The sequence below is a fragment of the Brienomyrus brachyistius genome, chromosome 2, assembly GCF_023856365.1.
Source record: "Brienomyrus brachyistius isolate T26 chromosome 2, BBRACH_0.4, whole genome shotgun sequence".
NCBI classification, from domain to species: Eukaryota; Metazoa; Chordata; class Actinopteri; order Osteoglossiformes; family Mormyridae; genus Brienomyrus; species Brienomyrus brachyistius.
The window spans coordinates 1,376,444-1,393,620 of NC_064534.1; the positions used below are offsets into that span (position 1 = coordinate 1,376,444).

Below are 17,177 nucleotides of genomic sequence, written 5' to 3' on the forward strand. Positions count from 1 at the left end.
TGGTGACGAGCAGATAATAGGAAGAGTGCTGACCTGCTGAGCCACACCTCGCTCTCCCTCTGGTGCCAGCATTCCCAGTTGCAGCTGTGGTTGTCAGAATTTCACCTATAGAACCAACAGACACTCCAGCTGACTGGGGGAACACTGGTGCACACACAGGCACACGTTCTTGTATTTGAACTAATATTGAAATAACTATGAGCAGCATCCCGACCTGTTAGAATCTTATATACCTGCATTATGTCCCCCTTTAGTCTCCTTTGCTGGGCAGTGAGTAGATTCAGCTCAGCTAACCTCTCCTTATAAGACAGTCCTTTAAGACCAGGGATCATTGCAATAAGGTGACCAAACCTGCACACAATATTTTATAATTTGATGAAACTTTTAATGTCACCCTTAGCCTCCAATGCAGAATTCCTTTCGACAGTAGTCTTAGCGAATCTAATAATTTTTAACTCAACCTGCAGACTTACTTTATTCCGACATCATTAGTTATTTTCATTTGTGGAACAGAGCCCTTTTCCTCCTGACTTTATTCTTAATTTCAGTAGTAAACCACCTTGTTTTGCAGTTTCCTAGATTTAGTTTTGCTGGAAACGGGTATGAAGTCCTCTTGCACTTGCAATAATGTGCTTTTAAAAATTCCCATGCCTCTTCAACAGTTTTGTTTAACTGCATAGAGTTTACATTAACTTTAAAACCGCACCAGGAATATGACAGACAAAAACTCTCTAGACAGGTGCCGTAACCTCATCGCTGTGTCCGGTTATTTCTGAACGGGAGCAAAATGCCTCATTGGTGCGGAGCCGCAGCTTAGATCCGCCGATCCAGTCACTCTCACCTCGATGAGCCGGGGTGGTAGTGCGCCTGCGCCTTGGAGCTGGCTGGCAGAGGGAGGGACCGCCGAAGAAGGAAGCGAGTTTCCGGCTGACTTCTACGGAGGGAGCGGGCAGCTGAAACACCGGAAAACGGGCTACCGGCTTGGGAGCATTATAACGGAAACAGAGAGAAATACGGATTTAAAATCTGCATTCTGGGAATAGGACCGGTGAATTTGTGGCGACGAGGAGAAACGTGGGGCCGAGAGAGCGACGGGCGTGGGGGGTGACCCACCGACTATCGGCATGGCAAGAGACTACGATTACCTCTTCAAGCTGCTCATCATCGGGGACAGCGGTAAGGAAAGTGGGGGGATGTGCCACGGGAAGTAGGCCGCACGGGGCAGTGTTCCTCCCGAAATGAGCAGGGTTTCGGCTTCTCCATAAAGTCAGTAATACTGGGGGCGTGTGTGCTTTTAATGTTGTTCAGGGAATCGCTTGGTCCATTCGCTCTTCGACCCGAAACCGACGGGAGGTGACCGGTTCCGCCCCCCCGGGGAGGTGGGTTGGTACCGCAGGGCCGGGCATGTCACCCCAGTGGGCTGGATACGCTTGCGGCGTTTATGGCCGTTTATCAGGCGAAGCGCCGCCGCTTATTGTCTCCGTGTGTGAGAAGTTAGCGGCCACCGTATGAGTGTCCGGGGTAACCAGCACCGCAGGCTGTTAGTCTAAACATAACCCCCGTTTGTATCAATCCGAAAACGTATAGTATCCCGAAGGATATAGTTTGAGACTTAATATTGCACAGCCACACAAGAAGAAAAACAGAGGAAGACACAGGCCCACACACAACAGTCTGTATAAAAATACAGACATATCGAGACGCAAGTCTCAGCGCGGCCCGGCGTCAGTCTAACCGTAACCCTGCTTACAGTCCGTTCAGCTTCTCGCTCGCTTTCATTCAGTTCCCGACCGCCGGCACCCGGAATTGTCACTCATCTCCCCCGTCGGAGTCTCAGACGTCTTTAAAAGATAAGCAGGCAGGTTATATTTACATAAATGTAACGTGGTCCGAGGGGAAGACGCCGCGGACGGTACCGCCTCTCCGTGCGCACTCCGAGGGTTTATTTCACGCCTCAGCCGTAACGGTCTCCCCAAGCCGTCACCTTGGCAGAAATTAAGTATAGTCACCATTTTAGTGCCGGTGTGTGCTGCCACGACACGCGGCCGCTCTCCAGCTTTTACACGGCGGATCATTCCGCGGACCGGCAGCCCGGCCCTCCGCCCACACTTGGGCCCCTCAAGCCGCGATAACGCCTGTCTGCCGGGCTGCAGTTCCAGCTGTGGGGTGAGGAGAGTGCTGCTGTGCAGTGGTACATGGGCGGCTGGCGGTTTCTATCCAGCGCGTTCTCACCTCCTTTTTGTCCTTCAGATTGGCACACTTTTGTATCGTAAATAGTCTTTAGCTTTCAGTTCTTGGCATTGGTATAGCCTATGAATTTCTTTTGTTTACCAACAAATATTAAATTGTTTTACCTGTTCAATGACACATACAGTAGAGAGACGGCACGATTGATAGTTAATGTAAGCTTGGTTAGCAGCCTCAGTAAAACCTAATTGTGGAGTATGCAATGACGTCACTTTCCCGCCGGAACACGCCCCCTCATGCAGACTGAGTGGCACAGTGAAATAAGCAATTGTCTGCTTAAGTGGAAGACAATTGGACTCAACAGGGATCCGTCCAATTTATAAAAGGTCCAGTGGACCAAGGACACTGATATATTAGACCTGCTGTCTAAATTGCTTTGTGAAGTAGCCCCTTATAAAGAAAACTGGGCTTATCTTGCCTAACTAACACTATCTAACCACCCCCACTTTGTTCTTAGAACACAAGCGTCATCATGCTAAAAAATGCTGAGGAAATACTTTACAGTTACATGGAAAATAAATGGATGTTTCAAAATATTTAATTTGAGTAGTCAGCACAGTATATAACTTAATGTAACTAAATTCAATAAGGCCATTTGAGTTCCAGTTTTTGCTGTGGATGGTAGCGATCCATTTGCTTCTCTTTAGTATTCTGCGGCCTGTATTTTTTAAAAAAGAGCTAAACTAATGCTAAACTTTCTGCCACTCAGCAGGTGTAACCGCGGTGACTTCCGCGTGCTGAGACGTGTGCATGCCCTCTATAGCACTTTGAGGTTGCTTTTCGTGTCACTTTAATGTTGCCTTGGTGGAAGCCCTTTTCTGAGCAAGCCTATTGGCCGTTTCTGGCTTATGTGAACCTGCTTCTTTTTCCAGGCTTAAATAGCTACCATTCTGTGGTTTTGAGGGTGACTCTCTGTGTCTCGCTCACCTGTGCAGTCAGCTGACTGGTCACTCTCTGTGGGGAGCTGGTGTCCTGTTAACAGGCTGCAGAGGACGTCTCTGCAGGGTGCAGAGGACGTCTCAGCTTGACAGCCAGGAGCTCTGGGAAGCAGTGCAGGAGCATCTACAGAACTGACCTCCTCGTCCTACATTAGCTAGCTCTGGTGCCTGTGGCAGCAGGGATGTAATGATACTGCTGAACTCACAGATGGGTGGCTGTTCACCATGCAGTGATTGATTGAGGCTTGACAGGCCTGGTCTTCTCTCTGCCTTTTATTGCTGCATTGCTCTGGCCTTCTTACACCACGGCTGACTCACAGATTGTAATATTCCGCCCACAAGTTTGGTTCTGATTCGTTTTCTGTATGCAGTTCAGTTAGTGATCTGGTACGATTTTCATTGTGGTGATGATGTTCCTGAAGCACTTCTCTGTTGGAGGAATCAAACTGTCAGAAGCAATGTACAGTCTAACTTGCCACCAGCCTCATGGGTTAGTTTGGGTCACAGTTGATTGCTGGTCTTAAGGTTTCAAAATGTTTGAAGTATGAAATGGTGTTACAGAACAGGCCTGGGTGATATCTTAAAAAAAAAAAAGATGTATGGTGTCACAACCGCATGAAAACTAGAGGGCGATAAAACACAATGTGAAAAATATAAACCACTAAGGTTTAATATTTTGCGTGTGTATGTTTCATATTTAAAACACGAAAAAAAGAATTGCATGTGCCATGATATCGTGCTCAAACTCCTTTTTCCTTCTTGAATGTTTATTTCCTTGATTTGTTGGATATCCTTGTGCGCCAAGTGGATTACCTTCGGCTGCTGTCTGCGCTCAAGTGAAATTTTTGCCCTTAAGACATGGGGTGGTTTCGACAGTTTGGGGGCGTGCTCATGGCCATTTCTGTTGAATGCTATTGGTTGATAGCTCCTTGTTGCATGCTCATAAAATAAGTTAAAACTTTTTAAAATAATTTTTAAAAATAATTTGCTATTAAATTATTATTATGACATACATAAACTAGGGCTGAACAATATCGATTTCAAATCGAAGTCGCAATTTGAAACAAAGCCATTAGCAAATCGTAAAGGCTGCGATTTAGGCTGTGATGCATTCTGACCCAAGGTTTAAAAGTTGCTGTCAGAATAATTTTACAAATTTGTGCCATGCTCCTTGTGTGACAGTCTTGGTCACCAATCAAAAGTGGCCCAAGGCGATTGCGGAAACGCCCACAAGCAGCAAACGTGAAACCCGAGGAAAAGGTTACACTTGCAATGCGAAAATATATTGCTGCTGCTGAGCTATAATTGAATTACCTGCTTATTTTATAGTCAGAGTTTAGCTGTGACCTGCTTTAACCGGCAGCAGCACGTACTTCTGTGAATTACACCTTTGGCTTTTGTTGATGGGCCGTTGCATCAACAAACTGCTCACCCATCAAGGAAACAATGGGACAGTCAGTAATCCGCACAGCAGCAGCTCACTGTCACCCCAAAAAGACACGAACCCCATAATACAGTCGTAGTTATGTCATTTATTTTAGTGCTCATTGATTTAAGTATTGGTTTCGATAAACTTAATTTCACAAGATTAATCTAATTCCATACTGGTAATAAGATAAAATCCTAATTTTGACATAAATACCAAAACAACTGATCACTTTAATCGCTATTACGCTAGGGCAGGGGTCTCCAACTCCGGTCCTGCAGAGAAACCGTCCAGTAGGTTTTCTATCCTGTCTAATGATGACTAATGATGAGCCACACCTGTTCTCAGGTAAACACCAGGATCAGGTGTGACTCATCAGAAGCCAGGTAGGATAGAAAACCTACTGGACGGTAGCCCTCCAGGACCGGAGTCGGAGACCCCTGCACTGGGGTATGGGTGGTCTTTTTATTTAGGAAAGACATAAACATTGTGTCACTTTTGTCTTGGATTTGTTTGTCAGATTAACAATACAAACAGAATGACAAATTGCTTCAGTCGAAAACAGTGTATTTTACTTTTCTTTTCAAAATAAAATGCACAATGAAGTTTCATGAATGATTTGTTGTATTTTTTTGACCCCACTAGGTCTTACCCTCTTTGCAAAAAAGGGCACAAAGCATGCCCCAAAGCAAACCAAGAGCACCATCTAGTGGGGTCAACAAATACAGCAAATGGTTCATGAGGAATCATTTTGTCCATCACTAGTTTAGAATTGTAAGACATTTGTGGACAGGGACCAGAAGCACTGTGTTTAGTGTTTGTAGTGAAACTGTAATTTGCAACATTCAATACACGTTTAGTGTTTTTACATGAATGTTTTTATACCAAACATAATGTAAAATAATGGTTTTCTGGAAATAAGGTTTATTATAGTTACATGACAAAATTAGTTTGCATTATAAAAGCTAGAGGTGATCCTAAATGAAGAGCCATTTGTGAGCTGAAAGAACCAGCTATTTTTTGCTGAGCTGAGCCAAATGAATAATCTGGATCACTAAAAAGAGCTGGAATTCCCATTAGTATCGTCCTCGATCTTTGTCTTCTGAAGAAGCTTTTTGTAGCATCTAGTCACTCACCAAACCAGGACCTTCAGCCAATAGCATTCACTGACAAATGGCCATGAGCCCCCTCCCCCAAACTGTCAAAACACGAAGTGCAAAAATTTCACTCGAGCACCGAGTGCAGCCAAAGGCAATCAGCTCAGTGTGCAAGGATATCTGTCAAATTGAGAAAAAAACGTTTTTTTTTTCTTCTCATATTTTGAGTGCGATATTATGATATGCACAGACAATGCTTCTCTCTGTGCTTTCGATTGGGATATTCATGCACACAAAATTTATATTTTTCACATTGTGTTTTATTACACTGGGGTCATGGATCTGACACCATAGTGATGTTTTAATTAAAAAATATCAAGATAAATGGTATGGAGTTGTTCAATGCACACAAGCACATACATGTACACAGCCTGCAGGGCAGTTACATTTTTTTGCCTGAGTATGAGAAAATATTCTATGGATAGTCTGTTAAACAACATGCGTTTAAACTCCCTCTGCCGACAGAGGAAGCTGCTGATTAGCACTGCTGATTATCGTTTTTAGTCTCTGTGGAAGTTGATGGATCGGTAGGGAGGATTTAATTATGATTTAAAAACACGCCAGAGACCATCTCAAACATCTAAAACAGTTATTCACAAAGTTATGGTAAGCCCTGGGTGAGTACCCCCGCAAATGCAACTGATGTTTACATACACTGAAACGTTCTTGTATGGTGAGAGAAGTTAGAAAAGTGTGTGTGTGTGTTTCTGTTTTAACTGCATTGGGAAAAGGCTAGAATGCTGAACTGAAAACCGGATCATAATTCTTTATTTTGCTTTGTGTGTAGCCTAAAGTCTGGTTCGTATTTCCCCACACACTTACTAGCGGATGTGTCTGCTCGAATGTTTATGATGCATTTGGCATTGTTGTGCGTCTCTGCAGACGAAAACCCGCTGCACTCCAAAGTTGCGTCTGCACAGTGGTGTATGTCCAGTTCTGGACCTACTGTGCGTCCACTTTAAATACCAACATGGATGCTTTTGACGAACATTTGGTTAGTTTGCAAACGCTATTTACAAGTTAATACAACTGCTACATACATGTATACGTGTGTGTATGTGAACGCAGTCTTGTCTCAAATTGAAAATCTCACTCTAGCCAGTTAGCAACCCTGGGAGCTGCCTCTCTGAATTTGTAAAACAGAGAGACGGGCACAAACCTCACTGCTGTGGTGTGTCTGCAGGGAATATCAGAATCATAATTTATAATATCATTATTAACAAAAATATAAATACAACATGTTGTGCACATGTGCAAAGTATGCGGCTTGGCCAGAGAATTATGAACGTTTCCGTGCACGCACACGCAGAATGGACTCGCGAGTGCTGCACTTGTGCGGAGAAATATGAACCAGCCTTAAGCCTACTTCCCTAACAAAGGCTAATAATTCCCTAATAATTGCTGTTTAGTCACAGTCTGATATTAACACCATCTGACAAAATCGATTACGGATAATATCGTTATATTGCTCAGCTCACTTAAGGAGTTAAACTAGATGTACTGGGTCCCTTGGGTGTCCATGGTATTGGTTGCCTGTTAAGGATTGGAGATGGAGTGGGATGGGATGTGCATGCCCTGTTACTGGGCGCTTTCCACTGCACCAGGTACCGTACTTTCGGTACTTCCATAAAGTACCAAACGTATGGTGGTACTTTTGTGTCGGTTTTCCACTGGCGTAAAAACTGGTACCGGTATGTGTTAGTTTTCCTTTCAGCATCACTCCTGTTGTCATGATCCTTCACTTTCCTGTAGTCGTACTTAAGTTTTTTTTATTCTCACGCGGCATTGTTTGGTCTTTCGCGTGTGCCTCATATGGCGATTTAAAGCCTGTGTTTCCTCTTTTGTCCATCTGTCCATTTTACTTTTTAAAAATATACTTTTGTTTCTACTGCTTTTTTTTTTCTCTCGCTGTTCGCTGTGTGTTCCAAAACAGTTTGGTTGTATTTTGTGTTTTCATTGGCAGGATATTTGCATAACCAATCAACAACCAAAAAGTCCCACCCCAAAGTACTGAAGTACCAAAGAAGTACCCCAGCTGGTTTGGCACTTTAGGTACTGAAACTTTCGGTACTGATACTCGACCGGAAGTGAATGGAAAAGCAAAAGTACCGAAAGCACCGTACTTTGTGCGGTGGAAAAGCACCCACTGTGAACCACAGAAAAGTACCTGTGTTTGTAGGATATGGGGAGAGCTGCTGATATTGTCAGAGTGTAACAGGCTTGTGCTTGTGAGCTTCCTGTATCCATAATAATAATGTCATTTATTTGCCGTTTGCACAAGTATGAGTATAGGTACACTGGAATTCTTCCCTTCACCTACCCTGTCTTGCTCTCCGTAACTTGTGGGGTCACAGTGTAGGGTCAGCCAACATGTGGTGCCCCTGGAGCTGGGGGTTAAAGGTGTTGTCCAAGGGCCCACAGATATTTGACTGTTTTGCCGAGGCTGGGACTTGAACCAGCGACCTTCTCATCACAGACGTAGAGACTGATGACCCCCTCACCAGCCCCATAAAAATAAAAAAGAGGTATTGCGCTGACAAGGTACAGCAAAGGACCGCCTCCCTTCTAGTCCTTCCTGTTCATGACCCACCAGTGGACAGCTGAAGAGCAGTGATGTCACATGGCTTCTGTCATTGTTAGGTGTGTTCACGTTCTCCTGCAGTCTTGACCTGGTGCACAGTGACAGTGTTCTGACACATCCCTAAACCAGACTGCCTCCCTTATGCTACTGTCCTCTGGAAAGCACTGGATCAGAGAACATGAGGCAGTTTGCGGCACCCCTGGGCCACCAGTGGTCCGATTTCTGCTGGCTACAGGGTTTGAACCCATGGCCATTTGGAAATGGTTTCAGGTCCCTAAGCTGTTCAGCTGGGTTCTCTCTGCCCACACAGATGTTCATTGGTTTCTCCAAACGTTAAATGAAAACATCTAATGTTTGTTGTGGAGCTACTCTCTTAATTATTGTCTGTGGTTGCAGTAAATTACCTGTTTTCCCCACCTGCGTTTGGAGCTGATTCCAGGCTTAACCCTGCGCTGTCTCGCTGGGAATTCACACGGCACTGAGCTGCTGATACCATGCTAAACACTGCGCTGTTTCGCTGGGAATTCACACTGCACCGAGCTGCTGATACCATGCTAAACACTGCACTGTTTCGCTGGGAATCCACACTGCACCGAGCTGCTGATACCACGCTAAACACTGCGCTGTTTCGCTGGGAATCCACACTGCACCAAGCTGCTGATACCATGCTAAACACTGCGCTGTTTCGCTATGAATCCACACTGCACCGAGCTGCTGATACCATGCTAAACACTGCGCTGTCTCCCTGGGAATCCACACGGCACCGAGCCGCTGATACCATGCTAAACACTGCGCTGTCTCCCTGGGAATCCACACGGCACCGAGCCGCTGATACCATGCTAAACACTGCGCTGTCTCCCTGGGAATCCACACTGCACCGAGCTGCTGATACCATGCTAAACACTGCGCTGTTTCGCTGTGAATCCACACTGCACCGAGCTGCTGATACCATGCTTAACACGGTACTGTTTCGCTGGGAATCCACACTGCACCAAGCTGCTGATTCCAGGCTTAACTCTGCGCTGTCTGCCTGGGAATCCACACTGCACTGAACTGCTGATACTGTTATGCTGTAGGGGGACCTGCCTTAATGCAGTGTCCTGTGATGCTCTGTACATCCTAACCAGAAGCATCACTGTGCGGTTTGCCAAAGCTCTACAGAAAGGATCCCCCACTGCAGGAATAGAGCGTGGGCCGCTGTAAGAGACCCCCACCGCTCAGACCCCATCATGCAGGGCCCTTGCTGTTCAGGTGCATAGAGTCTGGGTGTAACCTCAGCCTCCCAAGGCCCCCCCCCCCCCCCCCCCCCCACTAACAATCAAGGTCGCTTGTTCATCACGTCACTCAAGCACCTTGTGTTCTTCATACATTATTTCATTATTTAATCTGTGTCTGTCTAGTCTTTTCCATTTTCTTTCCTGAATGTGTCTTTCTGTTTGTTCTGGTCGTATCCATTGTTTTTATTTTGGTAGTTATTTCTTATTTTTGTTTGTTTTTTTTTTTATGCGCGGTCAGAGCTAAGCCGTGGCACAACAATTTCAGGACGAATAAAATTCATATTTGACCTCTTCCTGACCAAGGGAATCCTGCTAGTCACAAACTTGCACTGAGTCTTGTTTTCTTTCACAGCAAATATGAAATTTCACCTGAACCCTTGTCCAGTTTGTCCATATGTCTGTCTCTCTCTCTCTCTCTCTCCTCTCTTTCTTTTTCTACCTAAGGTTGACTGTGGCACAGACCAGGCCAGCACATTATCCATTATCTTACTGCCATATCAGAGATTATTCGGTCTCCAACAGACAGACTTTAGAGACTGCATGGTTTGTGAGCTTGAAGATTGTAATATCAACATTATCTAGATGTTGGGGGGAAGATGGTGGCACAGGAGGTAGTGCTTCGTTCGGCAACTGGAGGGTCGCAGGTTCGAGCCCTGGTTCCTCCTGACCCCATCAAAGTGTCCTTGATCAAGACACTGAACCCGAAATTGCTCCCAGTGAGCAGGTTGGCACCTTGCATGGCAGCCTCCGCCATCGGTGTGTGAATGAGTGTGTGGATGGGTGAATGTGAGGCATGAAATGTACTCATAGGAGTAGAAAAGCACTATATAAATGATATAAATGCAGTCCAGTTACCATTTATCTAAACGTGCAACTACAATCAACACTAACTAAACATACTACTTCTGATTGGGTCCATTTTAAATTTGTTTCTGACGTTTTCATTTTGCTTTTATTTGTTGACAAATGTGTCTTTTGCATTTCGTCATTTTTCCGTTTTTGTCCATTAGTCTTTGTTGACAAAGAATTGTCATCAGTTTTCGTTAATGAACACTTCTGTGCAAATGTCAGTTTCGATGTATTCTGCTCTGCTCTCACCAGCTGCTATCTCCTCTGTAGGCGTGGGGAAGAGCAGTCTCCTGCTGCGCTTTGCAGACAACACCTTCTCAGGTAGGAGGTCCAGTGGCACCATAGAGTTACTCACCCTCACAGACACCCACAGCTGCACGCGCACACACATGCATCCATGCACACACACACGCACGGATCCATGCACACACACACGCATGCTGCCATGCTTCTCTGTTCCTATTACTGGCATCTGGGGGGGTCACCTGACTTCTGTTACACAGCTGAGTGCACTTTGGAACCCTAGTGAGGGCGACCAGCCCAGTTCTGGGTTTCTGATTAAACGCATAAGACCTGCTGCCCACGCATTTGGCTGAAACACCATCTGCTCGCTGGTCTCCTGCTCCCCGCTGGCTGCTGGTCCGACCCCTGACCTCACTCATCTGCTCCCACAGGTAGCTACATCACCACCATTGGCGTCGACTTCAAGATCCGGACGGTGGAGATTAACGGTGAGAAGGTCAAGCTACAGATCTGGGATACGGCGGGCCAGGAGCGCTTCCGCACCATTACCTCCACGTGAGTCCTGCAGGGGGCAGCCTCTCGCCCGGCCGGCATGTGTGGCCTGAATAGCGACCCATCAGGGAGTGTAATGGCGAAGGTCTCTCTGTATTTATACTCGTTTCTCTGGCATAAAATGCCAGGCAACTCGCTGATGTGCCAAGAATAAAATCTGTGGGATAGGACTGGCAGGAGTCAGACTGGGAGTGGGTACAGACCGGCCGCTGGTGCATCATGGGCCTTTGAAGTGTCCCACCCCCTATTTCCATGGAGCTGCAGGTGAGAGGTCCCTTCCCTGGCCCAGACCTCCCGTGAAACACTCGCTTCCGGTTTGACGCCAGGATGGAGGGTCGATCAGTAGGGCCGTGGTCCCCAACCAAAGGCTTGAGCTTTATAATGATCTCTGTTGTCTCATGACTCCCTTGATCCTGCCCACTGGCCCACCTGTCTTAGGAGCTGCACCGTTCTTTACAACTTTAACCCAGACGTGCAGGTGACTGTTGCCTTCAGCAGATTGGATACGGTTTGCTGTTTGGCCGTACAGGTCGGAGTGCCGCACTGTTTAGTACGTCTTTGCTGTTTGGCCGTACAGGTCGCAGTGCCGCACTGTTTAGTACGTCTTTGCTGACTCTGACCTGGACTGCAGAGTCTCTCAGTTCTGGTTTTTCCCTGGGGCCACTTCATGGGCCCATGCTGTGTGATTTACCTAGAAGAAACTCAGTGTTATGCGATCATGACTTCAGAGCCAGGTGAAGTGGGCCAGTGTGATATCTGTGCTGTGACCAACAGGTCATTTATGAACTTTGGGCAGGCAGGCGCATGGACAGCTTTGCTTAGAGAACCCGGATGCATGGGCAGATGCTCCTGCTGACTTTGTTGTCTTTGTAAGCACCAATTTCTGGGGTGAAAATCCTTGTTCTGAAAGACCTGATATAGATGCATTGGGTTAAGGATGAGTAATTGTGCTGATGGTGAATATGAAGTGAAGCGAATGTGATCTCTCTTCATTCTGTGCTGTCTTATCTGGCATTTAGTCACGTCCAGACCAAAGCAGTCGATGCAGCTGATGGTTCGACATGTAATGTAACAGATGGCTTGCAGGCCTGTTGCCTGCTGGGATTCCCGTTGGGTCGTTCAAAGGGCTTTTTGTGCCATGGGGCCCGGGGTCAGACACTTGGTGACTGGGCTTGATCTGGGACCAGTGCCGACTCGGACAACATATGGAGGCTGGGGGGTGCGATGTGTCACTCTTCTTTTACTGGGTAATATTTTATTTCTCCTCATTAATGTTTCTCTTAATCTAATAACCAGCATTTAATACTTAATGTCATTAAATGAATGGAAACCTGTGTATATTTAGTGAGGACCTGCATCAGAGTTCTGCTCCTCTCAGCAGTGCTAGACTGCTTTTTTCTTGATGCTTGGCTGACTCTGGCTGGGCTCTGTGCTGACTCTGGCTGGGCTCTGTGCTGACTCTGGCTGGGCTCTGTGCTGACTCTGTCTGGGCTCTGTGCTGATTCTGGCTGGGCTCTGTGCTCTGTGCTGACTCTGGCTGGGCTCTGTGCTGACTCTGGCTGGGCTCTGTGCTGACTCTGGCTGGGCTCTGTGCTGACTCTGGCTGGGCTCTGTGCTGACTCTGGCTAGACTCTGTGCTCTGTGCTGACTCTGGCTGGGCTCTGTGCTGACTCTGGCTGGGCTCTGTGCTGACTGGCTAGACTCTGTGCTGACTCTGGCTAGACTCTGTGCTGACTCTGGCTAGACTCTGTGCTCTGTGCTGACTCTGGCTGGACTCTGTGCTGACTCTGGCTGGGCTCTGTGCTGACGCTGGCTGGACTCTGTGCTGACTCTGGCTAGACTCTGTGCTCTGTGCTGACTCTGGCTGGGCTCTGTGCTGACTCTGGCTGGACTCTGTGCTGTTTCCCAAGTCTGTCGGTTCTGCCAACCAAAGACGTTACCATAGTTACTGTTCATGCAGTGTTGCTATGCCCCTCTGTGCCAGCGGGGTTTGCCCTCCTCCAGGAGGCTCGCCAATGTCCGACATGTCTGCTATCGTGCAGCATTGTGCTGTGACTTGCTGTCTAGAGGCTCAGCAACTGCAGGCATTGACTTCCTGTGTGAGGCCTGTGTGGCCTGTGGTGGCGGTGCAGGAACTAAGGGGAAGTGCTGAGTGTCTGACACGAAACCGAGCGGCAGACGCGGAGGACATGGCTGCCTGTGCTGCTTCTATTTACTGATCTATGACAGATCCTGGCCATACCGGGGGGGGGGGGGGGGACTCACTGACACTCCTCTGTGATTTTGCCCACCTCTTAAATTATCCAGTAGTACATCGAGGCTTGGTGAATTATTGTTCAGAAAAAGCAGCTTCCATCCAGCACAGACCGTAGGTCTGTAATGGTGTAGCTCTGTATTCCAAGAGCTCCCTCCAGTGGACTCTGTACCTATGAACAACAAAATGAAAATTAAAAAGTGTAAAGATATGGAAATAAAGGGTGAACCATTAGATATTTATCTCTTTTTTTATATAAAAATTATTAACACTAAAATTGATGCTGATTGCTTTGAGTTGAGAGCAGTTTTGGGGGAAACAAAGTGGATAACCGGACTCTTCTGAGGCTCACTGTACAGTGACGCCATGACAGTGCACGGGGTCTCCTATACAGCCATGCTGCGGGATGGTGGCCAGTGAGCTTCTCGTCTTCGTTTGGTAGGAACCTGACCCCCTCAGTGTGTCTGCAGGCATCAGTACTGAAAACCCGGGCCAGGGGCAGTAAGATCCAAACCCAGACTGTGGCTCTGATTGCCTGGTCAGTCAGTAAATATATCATCCTGTGAGCAGCCCAGTGAAGGCCAGGATTGTTCACGGTGTCCCCTAGCCCTGTGAAGGCCAGGATTGTTCATGGTGTCCCCTAGCCCTGTGAAGGCCAGGATTGTTCATGGTGTCCCCTAGCCCTGTGAAGGCCAGGATTGTTCATGGTGTCCCCTAGCCCTGTGAAGGCCAGGATTGTTCATGGTGTCCATTAGCCCTGTGAAGGCCAGGATTGTTCATGGTGTCCCCTAGTCCTGTGAAGGTAGGTGATCTTCCTCTTTGACCTCCAGGTACTACCGGGGGACCCACGGGGTGATTGTGGTCTATGATGTCACCAGCGCAGAATCCTTCGTTAACGTCAAACGGTGGCTGCATGAGATCAACCAGAACTGTGACGACGTCTGTCGGATCCTGGGTGGGTTCCGACCGGGACGCACTTTAGCCTTTTAACCCTGCCCACTTCAGCATTCTGCGCTGTCGTCGTCTTCTGTCTCTCATCCTATTGAACAAATTGAAGATGTTGGATAATGGTCGAGTCCCCTTTAATCGTATACCTCTATTATGCTAAATGTGTCACCCTCCCCACCCCTCCTTCCTATGCAAGTGGGGAACAAGCATGACGACCCAAACTCCAAGGTGGTGGAGACGAGCGATGCGCAGAAGTTTGCAGAGCAGATGGGAATCCGGCTCTTCGAGACGAGTGCCAAAGAGAACCTCAATGTGGAGGAGGTGAGTGGGGGGAGGGGACTGCCGGACCCCTCCCTGAGCCCAATAACAACGGCCAAATCACATGCGTAGCATTTAACGTTGCACTTGCTTTATATCCTGTGACGTTAACTGCTGTGCCTGTGTTACTTGCCCTACCCTGCAGATGTTCAACTGCATCACAGAACTTGTGCTGAGAGCTAAGAAAGAGGTGGTTGCCAAGCAACAACAGCCTGATGTGGTCAGGCTGACCAAGAACAGTAAACGGAAGAAGAGGTGCTGCTAATGAGATGGTGGCACCCAGGAGAGGATGGAGGAATGAAGAACACGGGCGGATGGCGGCAACTACTAAGTGCTGAATGGGACTCAGAGAAACTAAATTAATTTCTTTATTAAATCTATAAAAACAAAGAGGAGGGAAAGGTCCCTTTTGGACAAATGAATCAAAGACTTTACAGATTTTATTAGGAGAGTCAGGGGATTTTTATTTCGAAGTTAGATGATGCTATTTAATGAATGATTGCTCCAGGTTAAGGAGGGATCGCAGTGCATCCAAAGTACTCCGATTCACACGAACTGATATATTCTTTGCTGTCCGTCAGTATATCACATCCTCCGCCTTATCCCTCACGATGCGGGACTTTAGGGATCGGACTCTGCCAGGAGGCCAGGCGTTCTCTTGTTTGTTTGTTTTTTTTATTGGGAGGTGAAGAGGTCAAAGGAGAACTGGAGGCTGTGTCTTACAGGTTATCAACTTTTTATAATCAGTGAAGGAAAAATAAGGATCAAATCTGAACGTCCATCTGACCTGCCCCCCCCCCCCCCGTCCCCCCATTCTCTGGTTCGTCAGGCGTCTGTTTCCAGCATCTTTTCTAGCAGAAGTGAGAAGAAATCCTCCATCTAGCATGGCACCAACTGTGCCGCAGGGGAGCCGGACTGTCGCTGTCAATCACAAACATGCCCTTTGTCCATTTGCCGCCGCTCTCCTCACATTTTTAAAACCTATTTTTTGTATTCCATGGTGCGGCCATCATTTACCTGACATGAGGAGGGATTGTTCTTGGCAAAGTCATCGTGATTGGAGGCTCCCTGCCGTCTTCTAGTCGCAGCCCTTGCATTTGGGAGGGATGACGGGCTTCTCCATTATTTTGTTCCTCTTCAGTGTCTCCAGGAGGAAACTTGCAGTATAGCCCCCCCCCCAGCATTCCCGTGCTCTGCATGGCCTGACATTCTCTCATTCTGCCACACTTGCAGGGTGCTTTCTGTCCATGAACGTGCCACGGTCTGTATTGTTTTCCTCTGTCGTGTTTGGTTGTGTCATTTTCAGGTGAAACGTGTGCCGTCTGGATGCTTTATTCTTCCCACTTAAGCAGGCCGGGACACGTTGCCATCGCATAGTATCGGTTCTCTGGTTCCGAGCCGTGACTGTTCAGCCAAACATGTTGGCATTGCCAATGTCACAGGACTTGTTGCCAAATTGGTGATCTGACCGTGGGGAGCTTGTTAAGGCCAAGGCTCCAACAGCTCACTGGTTCTCCGGGGTTTGCAGAGATCTGGGTGTGAGGGGAATGAGGGGAGGTACATGGTGCACAGTCTGCTGCTGGACCTTAAAGAACCAGGCGGAGATGAACAATGCCATCACAGATATGCTTGTTTCATATGTCTGTGTATATTTAAATATATTTCTGTAATATGTACAGTATATAAATGCATATTTAGGCACACATGCATGTATTTATATAGATGTATATATGTACATGCTTGTGTGTTCTAGTCAAAATGATTCTGTTTCACCTGTGGTTCTGATGTACACTGGAGAACTAAGATGTATCATTCATTTTTTTCCCATCATGAATTTAATCTATAATAAACATTTTAAAATAATGAACCTTTGACGGCGAATCACTGAGCTCCCTTCTTTTGCCGGTAGCTTGTGATTTTGCCGTGTTGCTGCCTCGTTTGTAATGTGGCAGGTTTCATTTTCGTGTGAAAACGGCAATAAGAGTATTCTTGAGCGTGAAGTGGTTTGGGGGGAGAGCCGGTGAGGGGTGCAGGCACACGTCCGAGCCTGTGCTGAGCCTGTGCTGCACACGTCTGAGCCTGTGCTGAGCCTGTGCTGCGCTGCTGTTGGCTGTTAATGCAGAATCTGTAAAACGTGAACATTTTTATGACCTCAGGTAGCTTAAATGACCGAGGTGAGAGTCTGATGAGGTAATTATTGCTACAGCTGTAATTTGGTTGGTGACCTTGCTGACTATATGTTGGTTTATGTATTTACATACAAGGTGGGGGCTGGTAAATCCATAAACCAAGGAAGGCTTAACATTTGGCAATTTTTATTCTCTTACAATGGCCCCCGGCATAAAGATGCATGTCAATGGTTCTTTTTTTTATTTTGCAAATGTCTG

General features: G+C 47.0%; 1 protein-coding gene across 1 annotated transcript; it reads left to right on the forward strand.

Annotated features, from left to right (window-relative positions):
• The first annotated feature begins 879 nt into the window (after window positions 1-879).
• rab35b (RAB35, member RAS oncogene family b) lies at window positions 880-16,657 on the forward strand. The gene is made up of 6 exons (XM_049005432.1): window positions 880-1,176; window positions 10,746-10,796; window positions 11,150-11,273; window positions 14,355-14,479; window positions 14,669-14,793; window positions 14,936-16,657. Exons 1-6 carry the CDS (start codon window positions 1,125-1,127, stop codon window positions 15,053-15,055), a joined length of 597 nt encoding a protein of 198 aa, XP_048861389.1. The 5' UTR covers window positions 880-1,124; the 3' UTR covers window positions 15,056-16,657.
• The last annotated feature ends 520 nt before the right edge of the window (window positions 16,658-17,177 follow it).